Genomic DNA, 21,242 nt, shown 5'->3' on the forward strand with positions numbered 1-21,242 from the left:
GTTGTGGGCGGACTCTTCCAGCTCGCCTTAAGCTGTCTTCCGCACGATGGAAATCAAAAGTGTACCATCAGAAGGCTGTACCACAGTAGACATATCCCCAACAGTCCAATCCTTCCATAATGATGCCAAGTATCTCTCATGATGCTCTTGATCCGCTTCGGCAGGAAGTGCCTCAATAGCATCTGGTAACATTGGTGGCAAGGCGTTGATTAGGTCTGTACGGGACGATAAACGGAAATGGAAATCATCTTTGCTTGGATATGCCTCGTATACCGACATTAAATTCTCCTCGGCGCCTTTGACCTGGAGGACTTTGTAGTTAGTGAAGTGACTCAAGGCGGTTGGAATCTTGACTCCTGACTTGAAAGCCGTGATGTCATCGTGGGAGTCCGCTCGGCATATTGGGTGGTAATAATTTGCTTTCCAGAAAGGCTTGAGCGCTCTTCAGACTAGATTCTGATACTTCCTTCGAAGGGTCCCATGCTAACCGACAACCCCAGTTGAAGCTGACATCTTGCAGCGGAACGGTCGCTTGAACAGTGCCTGTGCTGTCGGGTTTCCACAAATCGCCACTCATGGTCATCCTACTGAGATTAGCGCATCTAGTCAGATACATGGAAACGAGTAAGGTGACCTTTTGGCCTGGGTCGATATCCCCCATATCTTTGACGGTGATTGTGCCAGCCGAGCCGGACTCTGATGTACCGGTGATGGTACCAGCACGTATGGGGCCAGATGACATATTTAGGGAATGGTATGATGACACGAGAAGCTGTTAAGGTTATGTATCAATGATGTAGGAGTTGGTATACAGAAAGAGACAGAAAACCAATGATCAAATTTACCTGTCCTCGGCTTTATACTCCCCATTCATGATCTTGCAACGATCAGCAAATGGATATCCAAGACCAATTTGGAGCGACTGGGATCTAGACATGGATCGTTTCGTTATCAGAAGAGCTACTATAGCCAATCCTTTCAGTAAGCCTTTTAGACAGACTTCTTCTCGATCCTCCTTCTCGTCCTCTGTTGCACCGAAGGTAGTCAGAGACTTCGGACACAGTATAGCCCTTGTGACTCGCATTGGTGAACAAAAAGCTTTCGTCAATCCTTTCAAGCCGTTGGTGTGCCAGAGTGAGATGTCTTCTTTTCTGCCTGAAACTGGTGGGGAAAGAAGTTGGGAAAGTCTAGGAGAAAAGTGTAAAATCACTGAACCCACATGACCTTCCGATGTATCCCAGAATCCACAAGCATCGCTGTGAAACGGATTGAGGCTGTCTGGCAAGGCCCAGATGTATACAGAGATGGAAGAATGCCAATCGTCTTCCGCTGTAGGAAGGGAAGATAGCCTTATTTTGAAACCATGGTATCCTTTGAAATCGAGATCCTTGCTAGGCAATGCTTGTCTTCTGTATGTCAAGGGAGCAGTTCTGGCTTGCGGTGGCAGCCAACAGATTTTATACATAGGGAGCGTGGCGTAACGATTCAAGGACGGTCTAAAATCTCTTTTGCCTGTATCATTTGGCTTCTCCATTCTGTTTGACTATCGATTGTCCAGCCGGGTTGGCGACACGTTATAGACTACGCAACACAAGACGATGTCGACTACTCAAACTCGGCTCACTGACAGCCCAACTATCACAGTCACTGCTGTAGGCCCGCATAAACCTTCTGATGGGGGTCAAAACATTACGATGTTGTATTACGTCCGCCCGATCGTTGGAGCCAATTTAGATAAGCGTTCAAGTATACCAACCTCAAACAGTCCTACGATGGCGGCGTATCCTCTGAGAAAAAGTAAGGGGTACCTACATGGTCGAGCGACATGGGATCCCAGTCAGGGAGTCTCCGCCCACAGTCTAGAGAGCGGCAATAAGTTCAGCTCAATCATACACTCCCACTTTGACAGTGAAAAGATCGTTGGTTTTCCATCTCCAATCGTTCACGGGGAGTATGCAAGTGGAACCTCAATTGCAAGTATGCTGATGAACGTACACGAGAGATGTTTCACCAGCAGAGTTTCTCAGATTCAAGACTCGATCAAACAGCTACATGCACGCTTACCTGATGGCGAGGGAGATTTTGAGATAGCTTTTGCTGACACTCGTGAAGAGTATCTCAAAGCTAGACCCAGCATTACGGAGGGTGTCCCCGAAGCTCTAAGCACCGCGATGCATGAGCGAATCCTCAAGACAGACTGGAAAGATTGTATAGTCGGTGATTGGTCCAGAATTCCTCATTCCACGGATGGAACTGTTATGGTGCCTGTTGCCCTCACATTCGCTCGATCTTGGCTGCCCACATAGGGCTGCTTTTCACTTGCATTCTGGAAGACCAATCGGACGACGCGCTAAGGATTCTCATGGAGCTGTATCGATTTTCGACTTACCTCGATTCCGGATTTCATGCATTATCATTTCAGACTGCCTCGTTCAACATGACATGCCACTTTGTGTTGCGTCATCACGATGCGGGGTACACACAAACCGCTGTGTTATTCGATGAGTTCGATGTAAACAGAACAAGTTCACTTCGAAAGTTGAAACAGTCTGTGTCAATCACCCTCCGCTCCTTTCATCTCACACCAATTAGATCACAGGAGACACCAGTGCATGCCAAGCAAGGAGTATCTGTATTATTGAGATCAACTCATACAGCCATAATCACCTGTCATCACCCTTTGTCCCCTCGTTCGTTGATATTTGTCCTCTGGAAGTCCAACACCACATACTTGCCTATATCCATATTCATTCTAGTTGCTGGGCTCCATAGAATACAACGATAACATGTCAACCTCGCAGACCATCAACGTCACGTATGACGACTTCGATCCTCTGGTTGTGTATTCTGATCTAGGTCAATGGTCAACACCTAATCCGCAAGATAATCCAACATGGTATAAAGCGTCAGAGAATGAGACGGGTCTACCATGGCATCAGGCTACTTTACATTGGACCACCGAGAAAGGTGCTGAGCTGTCATTGAACTTTACCAGTGAGTTTACAATCTTTCATATGACCCAATTTTCGAAGCCGATAAGCTAATCGGAGTGGTTTTCGCTATATCTTCAGCCACCCAGATATGGTTATACGGTGCCCTTAACGTCTCTTCCCCTTCTTTCACCATCACGCTCGATGGCCAAACTACCACACAGACCCCTGCTTCGGTCTCATCAGGCAGAGCATTGTTATACTCTGCAACGGACTTGTCACCTTCAGCACACTCTTTGACATTGACAAATCAAGGTGATGGGTTAGGCTTAGACTCCGTTGTACTAGGATACGATCTAGGTTCGGATTTGCAGAACCAGACGATAGACGATGCGCTGGATCAGATTCACTATAATGGGGAATGGACGAGACAAGGCGGTGATTTTTTTAACGGTACGAATATATATACCGAAGGTCCTGGTAATTCTTTCAACTTCTGTGAGTCAATGATTCCTGCTCATACCATACATGTCCTGTCTCAACCTGGACGGAATGCTCTCTATCTTCTCATCTTACCGGTTGTATATCTTGCTAACTCCGCTTCGACCACGATACAGCCTTTGCAGGATCAGCTCTGTACATCTACGGTGACTCTGTCCAAGATCACGGTGATTTCTCCATCTACTTCAACGACTCGCAAACACCCTACGGTACATGGAACGCCAGGACTCCCTGCGGTGGAACGTCAGATTACGGAAAGAAGTGTGAGAAGCTAGGATCATTAAAAGCTTTTATCGGGAATCTACCGGAGGGTACGCATCAGGTGAAATTGGTTAATGATGGACCAGAAGGTGATAATGCTACGTTCTTTGGTAGGTCTACTTCCAACCCACCATCTGATTTCCCAATCCATAATAGGGCGATACGTTCCGTTGCTCCTTAGAACCTGACTTAGCTTGCTGACTCCTTGTCGATGATCGCATAGACTTCGATTACGTCGAATATACCACACCATCCACCTACCCCTCTTTTGCCCTCAACGCTACCTGTCCCAATGGAGTGTGTGGTGATTCAGCTTCATCAACAAATAGCTCTACATCCCCGTCAGGTGTCTCGTCATCTTCTTCGGGTACTTCGCCATCTGCATCATCGACTGGCGGAGCTACGAGTGCAGCACTGCCTACTTCCGGTATCGGCAGTATGGTCTTGCTCGGTGTGTTGGGCATGTGGACGTTGAGGAAACTTGGCTTCAATAGATTGTAAATTTGTAGAGGACGGAACAGATGGGACCATGTGACATATGGACAAACGTCAAGACACGTTATATTCATACTTCCCGTATAGATACCTGCATCCACGTCCGTCCATTGTACATCATCAATCTCACTGTATTCCTCCCCTATTACAAGTTGGTCAATCAATTCATCCAATCCAGAGATCAATAATAGGTTCTCAAGTCCCTCTTCTCTTTTGCTAACCTCTCTTCATCCTCTTTCAGCCAAGTAAGGGGATTCACCATATCTTCCAATTGCTGCAAAGTCTTTTGAGCGGAGAGATATAATTTGTTCTCCTGATTGGCAATGGTAACACCGCTCCCACTCGTCGCTGACAATCTTCTGAGATCCTCAAATTGATCATCTATCTCGGTTTTGAGATCATCAATCTTGCTTTGCATGTGGCTCCGATCTTTGAGGTCATTCACATATGTGCTGGCAAGGATATCCACCGATAATAACTTTTCGCGCAGATCTCTTCTGGCTGAATCCAATTGTCGATATAACCTTGATTTACCAGTCGAAGTCGAAGATTGTGATGGCAATTGATGACGATCAATATCATATTATTTTAAACCATCTTGAAGGGTGCTCATTACATCTCCTGAAGTAATTTTCTTCTCCAACTCCCTCTTACGTTCCCTTAATACTTCATCTCTCGTTCGTATATTATCTTTCATATCTGTGATATACCTCTCTTGACTTAAGCGTAATCTACCTGAATCGCTATTGATCCAATCCTTGTATCGTCTGGCAAAAGCAAGTTGTTGGGAATTATATTGATTCGCAACTTGCTTGTACGTCACCGAGTGATCTACCGTGATCATCCTCGAAGTGGAAGGATGATCTGTGAACATACGATGATTCCTTGGGATAATTGCTGCAGAGTAAAAATGAAGATCTTCAGGGTGTATCTCTCCAATCGAGACGGTAGATGTATGAACGGGGGTATGAAAGGCTTTACATTGATTTGGATCACCGTTGTCCGTCTATTGATAGTTGGCCAGTAATCAGTAGTCAGTGATCCGATTTAGCACTCTCCCAGTAGAGTATGTCTCCTGCCATACTTTGATTTTCTTTCCAGACATGTTACAGTCAAGTGACTGAGATGGGATCATGGGACAGAACACTCACAACATGCTCACAAACCTTGTAATGCCCTACATTCCCTCTTTCATCCACTATAGGAAAATGTACTGGGGAAGTGAACAATAAAGCATCTTCATCAGGATAATGGAATTTGCTCCTGGAAAAGATGACAGTTTGATCTCTGGGGTCCGCAGCTATGCCCATATCTCTTTGAAACATCACTAACTCTGTATCTCTCTTGTTGTGCAGTGATAGTGGATTTGACTGGATCGAAGAACTGAACAGGGGGTTGAATGACGATTGTTGAATGCCGGTATCCAATGGCCTAGTGGCCAGACTTGGACTTTGGAATTCTGCGGGATAAGAATATTGAGGTAAGTTTCCAGGAGGACCAGGTTGATGACCTGTGAGCTCTACCAAGGATGGAGTTGGGGCTCTTCTTTCGTATTGAGTTGAATCGATTGGGTACCTTCGAGATCTGAAAGTAGGGATTTCTACACTTGGACCAGGTTTTGGTCGATAAGCGAGGTCAGGTTGAGTATATACTCTGGTCGTTGAATCAGTATGTCCCGTACGATTATGTGTAGGCTGAGCCCGATTTGAATTTTCGACAAAAGTCCTCTGAGAGGGATTAATCCCTGTTTGATGATACACTCGCTGTCCTCTCTGCACATCTTCGTCCACCTCAACCTCGACGGTATCCCTCTGCGACTCTCCAGAGGACCTGCTATATTGCGAGTATGAGCGAGGTTCATTGAGAGGTTCTGGATCAGGAGGATAGATCGAACGATCTTCTTCTGCATATCGGCTCGACGACGTATTTCTCGAACGACGAGGGGTTCGTGTCCACCTGAAATCATCTTCGCTATCGTACCTTGATCTATGACGAGGGGGCATCGTTTATTAAAGAGTGCGTAGCTCGTACGGATATGATGCGGAATGATCGCCACTTGTTAATCCGATCCATAGTACAGTCAATATGGTTTAGTGAGGCTTTCACCTCTATAGGTCGTGTCGTCTCCAGTTAGCCTTTGTCAGATCGTTCTGGCTTGGCGGTACAAGTCCGGAAGATCAGACTTCATACAAGCTTCTTCAAGATGGGAAGGCCAAGATCCTTACACTTGCATGTCATACACATCGTAGGTCGTTACTGCTCGCTTGCGATTTCATCTTCGAAGGCCGCTTTGATCCTTTGTGAGGTATGCAGAGTAACGTGAGGACGGGAGCAGTCGTTTATAGTCCTGTGTGCAACGATATATTGATACTGAGTGTCGCCTTCCGCCTTACTGGTACCCACCTACATACACAGCGTCCCTTGACTAGTTGATGAGAACTGGACGTTTGATGGGATGTGGGTGGAGCGTCCTCCATACTCCGTACGCCTTCTTGTAACGCAACAAAGGTAGAATAGTGATCACACGTACAAAATGCATAATTCGACAATCTAATCATCCAAATCCAACACCATATCACTCCCATCTGATCTAGCACCTATCGATCTAGATCTCGATCTGGTTCCTCCTCTTACAGGAGACTGAGATTTCAACCTCGGACTGATCGATCTGTTTCTGACTGGGCTCCTACTTCTACTCCTACTTCTTCCTCTCGTAAATTTAGCACGTTCCCTTTCAGTAACAGCCTGAGCTTGGGATCTATCATGTTGCCATCTATCCATGTCTCGATCTAACCGATCACGTTGATTGATCTCTTCTCCACGTCCATCTCTATCCCTTTCTCTATTTCGGTTTCCATCTCTGTTTCTATCTATTCGATCGGCAAGATGAGGAGGTGGGCCCCTTCTGGGTCGAATGTCAGGTGCACGAGAATCGAAATTACGAGGCATTGATCGATGGGTGGTTTCTGGGTCTAGGTATCGCATTGCTCCTCGACCTTAATTGAGAAGTCAATGATTAGTGGTCCCTTGCAAGAATCAAGTCGGGACCCAGGGCAAAAAGATAAAGAATAGCACAGATCAACCTGTTACTCACCCTTATATACAACGCCACCTTCATCCTTCACCCTTTGTCTCTCCTCTTCCAACTGCTTTTTCATCAACTCCAATCTCTCCAATCTCTGCTTTTCCAATCTCTCTTTCTCCTCTCTTTCCAATCTGGCATCCAATTCTTCTTCGGTCTCCTCTCTAGGCTTTCTATCTTTATCACGTCCTGACAATTTATCCTTCCTACTCTTACTCTTTCTATCCTTCTTCCTCCGACTTCTATGTCTATCTCTAGATTCATCCGAGTCGCCCTCATCTGAAGAGGGAGTATCACGACGTGATTTTGATTTACTCTTCCTGCTCCTCTTTCGATCATCTGGCGAAGCCGATCTAGATACAGATGAAGATACAGAGGGTGATCTGGCTTTGGGTTTTGGGGGCGCACGTTTGAGTTCTAATTCACCACAATGGCTAATTATCACTGGCGATAATGGTCGATCCCTGTCGTCTGTCGAAACTTTACCGATGGTTTCGATATGGTCCATGCCAAATATGACTTTACCGAATACACTAAAGTATAATCCATTCAGTCAGTGAGATGCATTCATTGTAGGTCGGTGCAAAAGGGTGGTGATAGCTTACACATGTTTACCTGTAAGATGAGGTGATGGTGCGAGAGTGATGAAAAACTGAGATCCGTTGGTATTTGGACCTCTATTTGCCATCACCAGAAGGCTTTGCATAAGACGAGATGTCAGTATCAATTTCCTGACCGGGTGATCTCGAATGATGTTTACTCACCCCTTTTTGTCCACCTCTGTCCCTTCACCTTCCAACCTCTCATCCTCGAATGGACCCCCATATATACTTTCTCCACCACTCCCATTCTTCTTCGTAAAATCACCTCCTTGAATCATGAACCCGTCTATGACCCGATGGACGGGACATCCTTTGTAATGTAATGGAACGTTGGACGAGGGAGAGATACCTTTTTCACCTGTACATAGGGATCTGAAGCTGTTGAGATGAATCCAAAATGAATAACAATATCAGTATTTAGAGCATCTATATTTGGTATCTGTCCAAATTGACGCAAGATGAGGTTTTTACATGTCACTCATACTCACTTTTCAACTGTCTTCGGGACGCTACAAATGAAAGCACATCAAGTCGTCAGTGGAGCACTCAATATTAAGCATGAAACAGCGACTCACACATCACTGAACAGCTCAAACTGTCATCACATCATAAGGAGTAAGCTAAATTACTTGTTTTACACTGAGAGATATAACAGGTAGGAAAAGATCTCTGTTCACTCACCACGACCCTTCCTAATGGTTTATCACCAACACTAAAATCAAAGAACGTTCTTGGGTTCGGCATCCTTCCGTTGATGCTGATGATATCGACTCCTGTCGAAGTGCTAAAGTGCTGGACACTACGGAATGACAAAGTGTCATGAAGTTGCAACCAAGAAATCAATCTCTTGACACTGTTATTTTCGTATCATGCTCACAGACCTTTACCACGTGGCAATCCTCTTGAACATATACGAGTATTCTGAAATTCATTAACAATCATTCATTTCCAATCTACATATCTAAGGTACGTTGCACCCCTTGAGCTTCTACAGGCCAGGAAGATGTAGATCACTACAGAATTGATTCAGTGTGTTCATATCATACACAACCTCAAACCTTCCAAGACAATCTCTTTATCTTCACCCGAGTCCGTGAACAAGAAGAATTCCTATATCCATTCCCGTACGAGCATTAGCTTGTACGCCATTTCCGAGTGAGCCTATAACAGAGAATGAAGAAATAGAACTTACCTCTTCACCTTTGGGTCCGTCCGAAATCACTTTGAAACTATCTTTAACCTGCGATTCTTCGTATTTCTCCGATACGCTCGAGGAAGGCCCAATATATATCGTTTGGATCGGTTTAGCATCCTGTAAATACAATTTATTAGTCGACATGAGATGACTAGATATATTCAGTCCACTTACGCCTTCAGCTTTGTATAGCTGCATCTCTTTAGGCAATAAATGGAAATATCTCCTTCGCCATGTCATACTTTTATATGTCTGCACAGTGACCCACTATCCATGTGCCAAGAATGATATCATCAGTGTTCAACTTCCGATCCGCGAAGATATAGATCATGATCGTCTTCAAATATTCCTACTCACCCCTCGTAGCATTACTTCTCCTTCCCTTTTACCTTTCTCCAGACCTTCTTGAATCCCCCGTTTCCTCTTAAGTTCCTCTTCCAATCTCCTCCTCTCTACTTCTTCTTTCTCCAATCTAGCTTGTTCTTCAGCTTGTTTTCTAGCTAATTCTTCTTCTTCCAATTGTTTAATCCGGGCAATCTCAGCTTCTTCAGCTTGTTCCCTAGCTAATTCTTCAGCCTCTAATCTAGCTTTCTCTTCAGCTTCTAATTTGGCTCGTTCAGCCGCCTGTTCAGCTTCAATTCTGGCACGTTCTTCGGCTTCTAATTTGGCTCTTTTTCCCGCTTCTATCCTAGCTTTCTCCTCCTCGGCCGCTACCCTAGCCCTCTCAGCTTCCGCTTCAGCATCCAGCTTCAACCTCTCTTCCTCCTCCTTTCTCGCTTCCTCTTCCAACCTAATCCTCTCTAGTCTAATCCGTTCTTCCTCTATCCTCCTATCTTCTTCAGCTTTCCTCTCGACTTCGACTTTCTCTTTCTCTAATCTTTCTTTCTCTTCCGCTGCCGCTCTTTCAACTTCCAAAGCTAACAATCTAGCTTTCTCCTCTTCGTCCCTTATCAGAGCCTGTCTTTGAGCATGCTCTTCAGCAGCGTGACTTATCTTCTCTGCTTGTCCCACTTGAGCCGGTGTATTCTGTTTATCACTTTCACCCTCTAAAGTCTGACTGACACTCCGTGGTCGATCATCTTCATCATCAGATTGATCATAAGCCAATCTCACACTTTCCTCATCATCATCATCCCTATCTCTCACAATACCATTCCCATTGCTATGCAACTTGTCCTCTTGATCCCTCCTGAACCTCTGTTGAATCTCATTCTCCGCTTCGAGGCTCTTCTGTCTCGCATCGTATAACATCTGTTTGGCGGACGGAGAGGGTGATAGAAGTTTCCTCGAATTACTCCTGTGATTTTCAGCGGGTAAGGGCAGATTCTGTTCATGACCTATGGTAACTCCAGATGTCGGAGTGGGTATCTCAGACTGTAAAGGATTAGGTGGTTCGATAGTGGTAGTGGGAGGGGTAGGTGGTTTATCTTTGGGTGGAACGGGAGGAGCATACTCTATAGTCTGATCATCAACATTCGAATTCGAATTCATATTGGGTGAATCGGGTGGTGTATAAGTTTGAGTTGATGATCTTCTTCGATGAAATGCTTTCACCAATGAATTATTCTTAAATCGACTTTCTTTAGGTGAATCTTTCACCGGAGTAGAACTACCATTGCCATTTTGACGTTGTTGCTGTTGAGAAGGAGGAGGGGAAGAAGATACTTCCTCATGATTGGATGAAGCTGATTTATGATTATTGGAGTTGCTTGAAAATGTATTTTTCAGTCTAACACCGAAAGAAGTTTTCCTACTTCTTGGCGAACCAGGGTTACTACCTGTACCTGTGCCATCTTCTTTACCGAAATAATCTGCTGAAGAGATTCCTCTTTGAGTCGGGGCTGCGTCGACTTTTACAGGTGATCCAAGTGATATGGGTGCGTTGAGGGGTGGTCCAGGCGAGGGACTTGTAGTAGGTGGATCATTCAATGATATCACCCTGCGATTGGAAGGCGAACCATTATGTGCCTGTCGAACAGGCGAAGTTAGATCACCGTACTTCCTGGGTGAGGGATGATTTATGTGATTTTTCTCATTATGAGGTGTCGCAGAAGTTGAGACGGATCTGGATGAGCCAGCTATACCACCCGAAGGTAAAAATGGCATAGGACCGCCTGGTGCGAGTGGTGAGAGTGGATTAGGATGGTCCGACCCAGGTACGGTATACTTCGGTTTAGGTACTGTGGAAGGTAGTGAGGAAGGTTGATTGAGAGCTAGTCGTTCAGTTATGAGTTCTTCGGTGAGTTGAGATGGGTGGGCAATGGTGATCAGGGCGGTATAGTCCTGAAGTAGAGAAAGATTAGTCTTAGGCCGACGCATGGTGATATACGTATAGGGTAACGTACCGGGAATAAAGAAGCTATTGATCTGGAGTGAACTACTGCTCTAGCTATATCAGAATTTCAGAACCATCAGTATTCCACGTACATATTGATGGTGAGCTACACAGCAGATCGACTTACCTCGCTTCACACCTCTATCACCGAGATTTATCACCGGATCAGCATTTTGTCATCGTATATGTCCATACACAGCCTCATTTGCAGATGGGCTATACAACTCACCCTACACTATCCCGCAGAAACAACAAGACCAAACCTTTCCCTGCTATCTCTCCATAACCATGTAAAACATCTTCTTTCGTATCTGTTAGGTGTTCCTGCCAGCTAGGTAAGAGCGGTTCGGGTCCTGATGACAGGACGGTGATATATTGAGAGAGAGAAGGGACGGATATAGGGGATGTTAGAGACGTTGCATAGTGCAGCAAGAACCTATGGGGAAGCAATCCGTCAGCGACATGCGGTGTAGGCATAGTACAAACTATGTCGTATATCCCGCACTGGGTTCACGACTTGAGGATGTGGAGTAGGAATCCTCACCAAGTTGTCGGATCATTCGGATCTTGTATCTTACTCCTTGTCAGGCCTATCTGAGGATCCGACAGGTCTACAGACATCTTTCCTGTAAGTTGATGTGTCCCAGTCTCGCTACTAGTATGCGGATGGGACTATGAACAATAGCAATGAGATGACAAGATGCTAATGATGTGTGTAATGTGGATGAGGCAGTGACGTGAGGTTTGTTTTTGTTCGTTGTTGGTTAGTTCGTTTCGCTCAGGCACGGTTACTTTGAGACTCCAGGAATTGTCTCTCTTTATCTCTGTCTGATATATATCGACTCACGGAGGGGATCAGTGTGAGCATGGGAACCGGGTGATCTGTGACTGTATGAGAGTAAGGTGAGCAAAGATCGTGCGATTATGGTGCGACGAGTCACATTTCACATTGGTCGATCACCATAAGATTCCTGCAGATCAAAGGAACGATGATGCGCAAGTTCGTTCGCACGGCCATCTTCCACTCTCGTCACTTTCACAGAACCTGCTAGCATTACGCTTGACTAAGAGGGCAACAGTATGCATCTGACTCCCTAAGACAATGATATCTATGACTCTACTTCCCTTCTACAAACAAAGTTGACGATCCAAATCATAACCCCTGTATGACCCCAGTCTCACCTTCATCCCCCTCACCTAAAATCTCTTCGCCCTCTTTAAGCACTTTCCATCCCCTCCTGTGAAGTCCAGGTATAGTATGTCCCTTTTCATCTTCAACCCACTCCCATCCCTCTTCCTGTATCACATCTATGTCACCTCCAACTACGTCTAGATCTCTCGCTGCGGCAGTCAAGAATTCCGATACTGGTTTCAGGACCCATCGTCGTTTGGACTTGGTTGTTGACCATAATGGGAAAGGGCCGTCGAACCATCCCAGATGTCCACCTGAACCTGTTATGGCTGTTACAACATGAGTGGACGATTTAAGCTCTTCTAAGGGTAGGGCAGCTATGACATGAATAGAAAGTGTGTTCCGTCATTTTTCCGTCGACCACATCCCATGAATCACTCACTACAATCAACCACAGGGTCATCAAATGCGTTAATAGCTAGTAGAGGTCTGTTTGATACGGATACGTCAGCTCCGCTCCCATATTCGCGAGGTTTCCCGGAGAAAGCAGCTACAGCAATATCGAAATGCACTTACACTCGGACACCACTGATCAACCTCTTAGGGCTCGCCCACTGATAATACTCTTCTGCATTATTAAAAGGCCAAGCACCTATATTCCTCGGTCCACCAATCTTACAAACCATCAGATCGTCCACTTTCCTCAACCTAGTATGTGAGCCCATATTATTCTTCTGCACCTTCAATTCATCCATAAATTCTTTCACTGGACTATCATCAGCTTCGAAAATGGGTGGGTTGGCATCATAAGCTTTGAAAAACAGTTTGAGAACATTTTGACCTAATGCCGATGAATAGACGCGGGAATGTAACCAGTCGTGATCCAATTTATGAGACATCAAAGATAAGTCCCATGGACATCCAAGGATAATTCCGGCAGATAATAGTGATGAATCTTCCGCTTCACCCAGGTATCTCGAGAGGACCGAGGCACCGAGAGAAAAGCCGATACCGAATAATGGAGATGAAGGGTATATGTGTCGCAGGTAATGAAGTGCTATGGCTAGGTCCATTGTGGTTCCGGCTGAATACATCTGGGGGGAAGTTACAGGAACTCCTGCGCCTGGAATGTGAAAATAACAGAGATCAATGATCAAGCTATGAAATCATGTTTAATGGTATCTTGATGTCTCACTCACATCCTCTGAACTACAGACACGATATAGTTCAGCTTCACCTTTCTCTCTCGGGATAAAGGCAGCTAATACTCACATTGACCACAGTCGCTCTCGCACCCATCCCACCTTGCTCTTTCGGCCTTACCACCCAAGATAGTACATTTCTAACGTATGACTCATGACTTCCTCCAGTCAACCCATGACAGACTACTACGGTCGGGGTGTTTGCAAAGAGGGATTGGTGGTTTTCAGGTGTGGTATCTATTCCACTGGAAAAGTATATAAGCCTCCGTCAGAACTGTGAAGTGATACTTATGAGAAATCTTACATGGTGCCGCCATCCGGCAATCGCAAGTACGTCCTATGCAACGGTTAGTCCCACTTGCCCATATACTGCTCGAAGATATATGTCCGGACTCACCTCACATAATGTACCTTATCTACCTTTGTGAAATCCCCTAAAACAGTGAAGAACGTCTGAAGATGACCACTACCGTCACATAATCAGCTCCTGGCACACATCTCTCCCTTCATCTTTATATGTCACTAATCTGATAACTCACTTGGGTGCCCACCAAGCAGGTTTGAAAACACCTTTCAAGCTCTCCACATTATCCTTTATCCACCTGTCCACTCGAACCTCGTGCTTAGCCCCTCCTGTTCGGCGTAAGGAGAGAGTGGCAGGCTCTGAGGGTATGATCTGTACTATCTGTCTGACATAATTTGCTATTCCCATCAAACCAGTTATAGCAAAGAATAGCTCATAAGGCAGTGAGAGCAATTCTTTGAATTTGATAATAAATATGTTAGGGGATGATCGTTTAGAGAACGGGTTGAAGAGCTCTGAAGAAGAAGAAGAAGAAGAAGAAGAAGAAAGAAGTTTATTAATCTCTTCGTCTACCTCTGTCTCTGAATCTATAGTTTCATAAGTATCTTCGGGTTGAGGTTGTGGTAAAAGGGTCATCTAGTATCGGGTGTAGGTGTCGGGCGTGAGATGTGAGATGTGTGACGTGGAGATTGATGGTCGTGGAGATGCAAGGTGATATGCCGCGGAGCGAAAGGGAAACTTGCCAAAGTATGTATCGTAGATCTGAGCTGAGATATGCAAAGACGGAAGAAGCAAAAGTTGGGCCAAGGAGGTTGAACGACATCATCGTCTCCAGAGATGAGTTAATGAATTGATCTCCGGTTATTCAGGATACTCGTGTGCTGGGTTTCAGCCGGAATCAATTTACGAAACACGCACAGGCCACATACATGCATTTAACAGATTAACACGAGGTCCATGCGTTGTTTTATGCTTGTTTCTCTCTCCAAACTGTAACCTTGACAACTGGAAAACACTTCTCCTTATAAACATAGAGTACTGGGAAGAGATATATAACACCCCATCACGGCTGTATTTGTCGCACACCTGGCGCAACTCGGTATGGAGGAACAAAATGTATCATATCGTCCTTCACATTTTGACTGATACACCCATCGTCTCTGGATATCGACATCATCGCAACCAACTATTGCGGCAAATGAAATGAAATTGAACGATCACTATCGTACCTAGTCCTGGAACCCATCATCTCGAACCATAAAGTCAACACTCAGCAACATCCTTTAGCCGTCCGGACCGTATGACCCTTTCGTCTGTGATATCGATCCGAAACAGCATCAGAAAAATCCCTTCGCCCCACTCTGATGATTTAGGTTCAGATGGTAATTCGGAGTAAGGTCAACTCTAAATACAACAAAATCTCCTTTCTTTGTGGTGAAGAAAAGCGCCGATGAAAGAGGCGAAAGATCAATCAGTATGTAGAGAGAACTGAGTACTGTTAATGACATTTCAATATGTCAGTGCTTTATTTCATTTGTGTTTCGGGTTATGTTTCAAGATGGAAGAAGATATCAGTGGATGTTCCTCTCCTCCTCTCAGCTTACCGATTCTCTCGTCTTATGGTCCTCGTACCTCTCAAAATGGAAGTGACGAGATGGATCATACATTTTCCTGAGATTTGTACTCACAACAACAATCTTTCTTTCTAGGACTTGTTACAAAATACGTATGAATACCCTGATATACGTTGATGTTGATGTTGATGTGTACGAGAGTCTCTGCGATATGATGGGAACTGCGATTCTACCATTGACAACGATATCCCATCGTTCGTGTATTTCACTCACAGACGATCTTTCTTCTTCCTCGTTGTTGATCATCATCATTACCTGAATATCAAATCAAACGAGTCTTCACGACTTTGTTTCACCCACATTCACTTATCAGACATATCAGTGTGCAGACGCTCCATCAAAAAGTATCGGCAAAATCATTCACAGTGACTGGTGATCACGCTCAATATCACATCACGAAAGGTCCAGATAGATAGTTACCATTGATTTCCAGACTCGGTCCTGAGGTGGGTGATAGCTAGAATAAAGGAACGATGGTGGTATAGGGCGTTTCTCTCCAGACGATTGTCGGTCCCAAGATCGGTCGGTTATACCATACAGCAATCACACGAAAGTCAAGGCCCGGTGTAGATCACTTTACCTTGTGGTGCACCATATGGCTCAATTACCTCACCATAGTATAAGTCTAGAACCTGTTTATACTTAGCGAGATGATTTATGGATGAAATATAGTCAAGGTTGGCTCGTTGTATGTTACAGCAAAGTGAGTGTGCCACCCTGCACTATATTTACAGTGTTTATTACTCTAAAAGACGACTTACTTTAAAAGACGTCTAAAGGTATACTCATACCTCCATGTACTCGTATTTGTACCTCCCTTTTTCTTTTTCCTTTATTCCTAATATCACCCACTCTCATCCTCCTTTGTCATTCCTTTCCTGCGTCGTCTCAGGTAACGTCTTTCTCCTTTTTCTTTACCTCTTTCCAAAGAGATAATTCTTCTCACGGTTAGACATATCAAAGAAGACAGATCCAGAAAAGACTTTATCTCCTTTGTAATTCATTGGTTTCTTTTGATCTTAATCGTCTTCCACTATTAACCCCTTGATATCCATGCGTCTTCATAAATCATATCTGACTGATCATCCATCTATCCATATTCATATTCACCCGCAAGTTCTAGATTTGCCCAACAATAGTCTTATACCACCATCAGATCAGATCTTATCAGATTATCTCACCCTGATCTCACATACCACAACATCCGCTTCCGAACGTAACGGTTCTCAACAAGAACAAATCCAGGTCATACACCCCTCCTTCACGTTGATGCGTCACCTGTCACTGGGGTCTGTATCTTGGAACGACAAAGTCAAGCTCTAGACCAGTCGTACAGACCGACGGATTTTTCCCACGAATCGTGTTCACTTCCTTTGACATTACATCTCCGTATCAACTGATACAGTACAACCTCTCTCTCCAACACCCTCCAGATCCGTTCCTTTGTCCTACTTTATCTATATCCGCAATAGGTCAGCTCGATAACGATATCAATTTACTTTCCAGTGATATACTGTGGTCATCACCGGAATAGTGTGTCCTATTCCATCCTCATCTTTTTTTCCCTGGAGGAACGAGCCGGATTATTATCAATCTTCTATACTCATTTCAGCTCCTTACACTCGGAAGAATAGGATCAAATGATCTCGGACACTATATCATCTAACCAAAAAGTAGGCCAGTGAGTTATTAGTCCCCGTCCACATAGGTGGTCCACTCTATCGCCCTTGCCTGTACTGATATTATTGATAGATCGAACAACACTTCAACGCTCATTTAAAAAGTCACACTCTTTTACATCAGACTCTTCGCCATGTCGTCAGCAGACTCGCCATTCAAGTTTCCTCCGGTGGTGGATCGAGAAGATGATCACCAAATGATCGACCCTTCTACACTCCAATTGCCATCCTCTACACCTGGCTCATCCACCACGTCCTGCGGTACACCTGAATTCAGTCAGGATAGTAACATCACACCTCAACCCACGACGAATCTCGATCATCCAGCTGGAGCGTCAGCATTCTGGACTAATGCAGATACGAAAAATGCCACTCAACCATCGACCAATCTACCCATGACACCTCTTTGGTCATACGATCATCTGAATAACCCTTCTAGTACGTGTACGACCGCTCCCTCTATCGACAACTCCAGTAGTTCGGGAGGAATCGACTCGACACATACCACACCAGCTTCGGCAAGTGCGAAGTTCCAATATCCCTTCTCGACCACTACTGCAGGAATAAAATCTGCAAACCCCAATATGTTATTTCGAAATCACGATTTAGTACAAACCCCCTCAACGGCAAATACCCAATGGTCTGGTCCGACCAATCCAGCTTCAGCTATCGATCATGCGTTTATGCCACCTCCACCACCTAATACCTCTTCATCGCATGGTATGCACCATACTGCTCACATGTCTTTAACAGGTCTATCACCTATGTTAGCTGGGTTCACCACTTCAAGTCCGACTTTCGACCAGAACTTGCAGAGCCACATCTCTGGAACTGGCGCCGGGGTAGGATCAGCTGCACCATCACCTATCGATCCTCAGCTTAACCGACCTGGTGGACCCATACGAACTTTCTCAGCCAGTGCCGCTATTCCCCAAAAAAATAGGAAACGATCCAATACCCTAATGACATTAGCTTCTTCCACACCATCTTCCTCATCTTCCGCCACACCTAACTCGTATCCTTACCCTTCACCTAGATTTCCCAATTCGTTGATAAACACCCATCCTCATCTGCACGTCCATCCTTCGAGCTTATCTCAGCCTACTCGACCGAACAGACAACCCTCTGTACCGATCATGACTGGCGAATCGACGAAACGGGTTTTTCATCCTAGTCCAGCGACGGCCATATCACCTGCCATTGGAGTTGATCTCACTCATCTTCCTATGGATAACGATGGCTATGGAACACATAGAATGGGCATGGATAAGAATATGGGTATGCCGATGGGATATAACAGTATGCCGATAGGTATGGGAATGGGAATGGGGATGGGAATGGGGATGGGAATGAGATCGACACCTCCGATGGAAGCTAAACCTCCGAGGTTTAAGCCTACAAAGGAACAATTGGAAATTCTGATCAAATCGTATGAGGAAAATAAGTGAGTCAGCTGGTGTGTAGTGATGCGTATCACCTCAGGTAGCTTATTGTCCTTTCGATTGCAGGAATCCCGATGGGCCAGCTAGAGAAACTCTCGCTAAAAGATTGGGTCCAGATGTGAGGCCCAAGACTCTGCAAATCTGGTTCCAAAATAGGTTAGCTTCGTGGCAGCTACTGATCCTGGTAGACAAAGCTGACACATTGCTTATGCCTCTTAGACGATCAAAATCCCGAGCGAAAGAAAGAGATGCCAATATGCCTAAGTCTCTACATACTCGAGGTGGTAGTTCTTCACACGAACACCGATCTTCAGCCTCTACCAGTAGATCGAAAGGAGGTTCGAACAAAGGAGTAGATATCGACGCATTGAGGGGTCTGATACACGATGACGATCGTAGGTGCCACACAATCCCCTTCAGCATACCGACTACCTGCTGATTACACACTCGTGTAGCCAACCTGATCATTCTTCCCATAACTGTTCTGTCAATTGCCAACTGGACGAGATTTCTCATGCCTGGTACAGGTATATCTCATCCTGATTTAGCAGCTTCCTTGCGATCCACACCCTCCGCACAGCCTTCTTTATACCTTTACGTTGTACATCAGACGTATACGTTCAGAATCGAGATACCGATCAGCCCAACTTCGATATCGAACTTGCAATCAGTACAGAATCCATCTCTGAACACTGAAGCGGTGGCGATCAGTTTTGAGCTGTCCATGAATACTGCCAAGTATGCTGCGTGGAATGGAGATGACTCACCAACGCATCAAGGGGTTTGGAATGAAGTTGGCGACTTTACTGGGGGAGAGACTAACGGTGGAGGAAGATGTGAATTGACAGGTGATAAAGAAGTGAGTATACTGCTTTTTGAGGACATTGTGCTCTCTGCCTCGGTAGAATAGTCGCTGATGTGAAATGGCCAATGCAGGTATTGCTATCGGCATTTTTACGAGTGCAACAATATCTGTCTTCTCAGATTTTCCCGAACAACATGGGAGGCACAAATCCAACAAGATCATCATCTGGCAGCTCTTGGAAATTTCCTTCAATGTCGGCCTCAACTTCGTTCTCATCCACTGCAGGAGGCGGAGTACAGACTCCACCACTTGAATTACCCATCTTGGGCCACTTACAATCTACTACACATCATCAACATCAGAGACAGCGATCCTTCTCACAACCAGATATGAAGTCTCCCTCTTCGGGTGCAAGTGGCGATTCAAGCTCGCTGAGCGAATTTGAATATACTAGCAAAGCGATGAACTTTGCTCAAAATCAGAATCAACCCCAAATCACATCCGGTCAGGTACCCTTACCTCTCACTAGCGCGACCAGTACATCTACCAATCCCAGCACAGCCACAACCACGTTCGATCATGTTGATACATTCTCAAATCCAAATCAACCATTTTCGTCAACTTGGAATTCACCCGACATCAACTTATCTATGAATACCGGCGGAGCTGGAGGAGGGTCTTTGTCAAATTGGGGATTCCCAAGTTCCGCTGATACCAACTCTCTATCATCGACTACTCTAAATCCATCGGCTCTATCTATTGGCCCTGGTACAATGTCTACAGCGGGTGAAGGCAATTTCAATCAATTCGCCACTCTGAATTCAGGAATAAACAACCCTCTTTCCCATTCGCAGAAGAATCAATACATGGGTGAGAATCAGAGTGAAGGTTCGAGCGAGATTAATCTGGGTACTCCACCATTCGAATTTGAAGATAAGTCGCAGGCTAAGACAGTGAATTTGGATGATCTAGGTGGGGGAGGGAAGAAGGGGAAGGATAAGTTTTTGGGAGGATTGGAAACTGGTGAACTGTAGATTTACATTAGGAAGGACAATCATACGGACTGTTGAGCGGGTTGTTAAAGAAGGGAGGTGGGAGGTGAAAAGCAGAAACCATCAGTAGGAATCCACGATACCGCATGATATGATGATCAAACCGTCATAGATACACGGAGAATTATACGATAATGCGAAGGATAATTGAACGAGACAGATTATTACATACCACCATTTTTCCTCAATTTTCGTGAGTTATGCACGAGAGACATACAGTAGTATATGATACATATACACTGATCTATATATTGCCTTTCTTAAATATACGCATACTTGGGAGCTTGAGGTATACAAACGTATTTGATTTTGTAGATCTATGGGAATGAATATTGGACATTTTCTTGGATATACGGGTGGATATAATCTTGCCGCTAGATGTCGTTCGTTTCCGTATGGGTGTGACAGAAACAGCATAAGTGTTGCACCAGAGTAAGAGCGTTTGCTCTCGAGTACCGTGCCTCGATCATTTAGGCCATATTTCTTGGATACTGCACTTCTGCAATCAGCTACCGATGGTTCACCTAAATGTACTATATTTAGGAGTTATAGAGCCAGGCTAATATACCAAAACATTTTCTTTACTCCCCA

General features: G+C 44.9%; 10 protein-coding genes across 10 annotated transcripts; 3 read left to right on the forward strand and 7 right to left on the reverse strand.

Moving 5' to 3' along the window:
- Positions 1 to 376: 376 nt before the first annotated feature.
- On the reverse strand, positions 377 to 742 carry L199_000848 (uncharacterized protein; the record flags this gene model as incomplete). Its single annotated transcript, XM_064886606.1, has 1 exon — positions 377 to 742. The coding sequence occupies one exon, from the start codon at positions 740 to 742 to the stop codon at positions 377 to 379; it is 366 nt and encodes a 121-aa protein (XP_064742678.1).
- Positions 743 to 841: 99 nt separating this feature from the next.
- Positions 842 to 1,534, reverse strand: L199_000849 (uncharacterized protein; the record flags this gene model as incomplete). The annotated part of the gene is made up of 1 exon (XM_064886607.1): positions 842 to 1,534. One exon carries the CDS (start codon positions 1,532 to 1,534, stop codon positions 842 to 844), a length of 693 nt encoding a protein of 230 aa, XP_064742679.1.
- A 64-nt stretch (positions 1,535 to 1,598) lies between these two features.
- Positions 1,599 to 2,306, forward strand: L199_000850 (uncharacterized protein; the record flags this gene model as incomplete). Its single annotated transcript, XM_064886608.1, has 1 exon — positions 1,599 to 2,306. One exon carries the CDS (start codon positions 1,599 to 1,601, stop codon positions 2,304 to 2,306), a length of 708 nt encoding a protein of 235 aa, XP_064742680.1.
- A 480-nt stretch (positions 2,307 to 2,786) lies between these two features.
- On the forward strand, positions 2,787 to 4,193 carry L199_000851 (uncharacterized protein; the record flags this gene model as incomplete). Its single annotated transcript, XM_064886609.1, has 4 exons — positions 2,787 to 2,994; positions 3,072 to 3,428; positions 3,548 to 3,802; positions 3,916 to 4,193. 4 exons carry the CDS (start codon positions 2,787 to 2,789, stop codon positions 4,191 to 4,193), a joined length of 1,098 nt encoding a protein of 365 aa, XP_064742681.1.
- Positions 4,194 to 4,368: 175 nt separating this feature from the next.
- Positions 4,369 to 4,605, reverse strand: L199_000852 (uncharacterized protein; the record flags this gene model as incomplete). Its single annotated transcript, XM_064886610.1, has 1 exon — positions 4,369 to 4,605. One exon carries the CDS (start codon positions 4,603 to 4,605, stop codon positions 4,369 to 4,371), a length of 237 nt encoding a protein of 78 aa, XP_064742682.1.
- A 165-nt stretch (positions 4,606 to 4,770) lies between these two features.
- Positions 4,771 to 6,190, reverse strand: L199_000853 (uncharacterized protein; the record flags this gene model as incomplete). Its single annotated transcript, XM_064886611.1, has 2 exons — positions 4,771 to 5,193; positions 5,339 to 6,190. 2 exons carry the CDS (start codon positions 6,188 to 6,190, stop codon positions 4,771 to 4,773), a joined length of 1,275 nt encoding a protein of 424 aa, XP_064742683.1.
- Positions 6,191 to 6,737: 547 nt separating this feature from the next.
- L199_000854 (uncharacterized protein) lies at positions 6,738 to 8,615 on the reverse strand (the record flags this gene model as incomplete). The annotated part of the gene is made up of 7 exons (XM_064886612.1): positions 6,738 to 7,183; positions 7,282 to 7,802; positions 7,875 to 7,967; positions 8,034 to 8,249; positions 8,360 to 8,380; positions 8,447 to 8,466; positions 8,553 to 8,615. The coding sequence occupies 7 exons, from the start codon at positions 8,613 to 8,615 to the stop codon at positions 6,738 to 6,740; spliced, it is 1,380 nt and encodes a 459-aa protein (XP_064742684.1).
- Positions 8,616 to 8,906: 291 nt separating this feature from the next.
- Positions 8,907 to 12,022, reverse strand: L199_000855 (uncharacterized protein; the record flags this gene model as incomplete). Its single annotated transcript, XM_064886613.1, has 8 exons — positions 8,907 to 8,981; positions 9,064 to 9,183; positions 9,241 to 9,333; positions 9,424 to 11,349; positions 11,412 to 11,455; positions 11,529 to 11,542; positions 11,631 to 11,837; positions 11,946 to 12,022. 8 exons carry the CDS (start codon positions 12,020 to 12,022, stop codon positions 8,907 to 8,909), a joined length of 2,556 nt encoding a protein of 851 aa, XP_064742685.1.
- Positions 12,023 to 12,554: 532 nt separating this feature from the next.
- L199_000856 (uncharacterized protein) lies at positions 12,555 to 14,675 on the reverse strand (the record flags this gene model as incomplete). The annotated part of the gene is made up of 8 exons (XM_064886614.1): positions 12,555 to 12,910; positions 12,976 to 13,022; positions 13,110 to 13,656; positions 13,733 to 13,742; positions 13,806 to 13,980; positions 14,040 to 14,072; positions 14,133 to 14,201; positions 14,275 to 14,675. 8 exons carry the CDS (start codon positions 14,673 to 14,675, stop codon positions 12,555 to 12,557), a joined length of 1,638 nt encoding a protein of 545 aa, XP_064742686.1.
- A 2,811-nt stretch (positions 14,676 to 17,486) lies between these two features.
- Positions 17,487 to 20,633, forward strand: L199_000857 (uncharacterized protein; the record flags this gene model as incomplete). Its single annotated transcript, XM_064886615.1, has 5 exons — positions 17,487 to 18,796; positions 18,861 to 18,950; positions 19,014 to 19,189; positions 19,250 to 19,653; positions 19,731 to 20,633. The coding sequence occupies 5 exons, from the start codon at positions 17,487 to 17,489 to the stop codon at positions 20,631 to 20,633; spliced, it is 2,883 nt and encodes a 960-aa protein (XP_064742687.1).
- Between the last annotated feature and the right edge of the window lie 609 nt (positions 20,634 to 21,242).

Source organism: Kwoniella botswanensis, chromosome 1 (assembly GCF_036426115.1).
Source record: "Kwoniella botswanensis chromosome 1, complete sequence".
Lineage (NCBI taxonomy): Eukaryota > Fungi > Basidiomycota > Tremellomycetes > Tremellales > Cryptococcaceae > Kwoniella > Kwoniella botswanensis.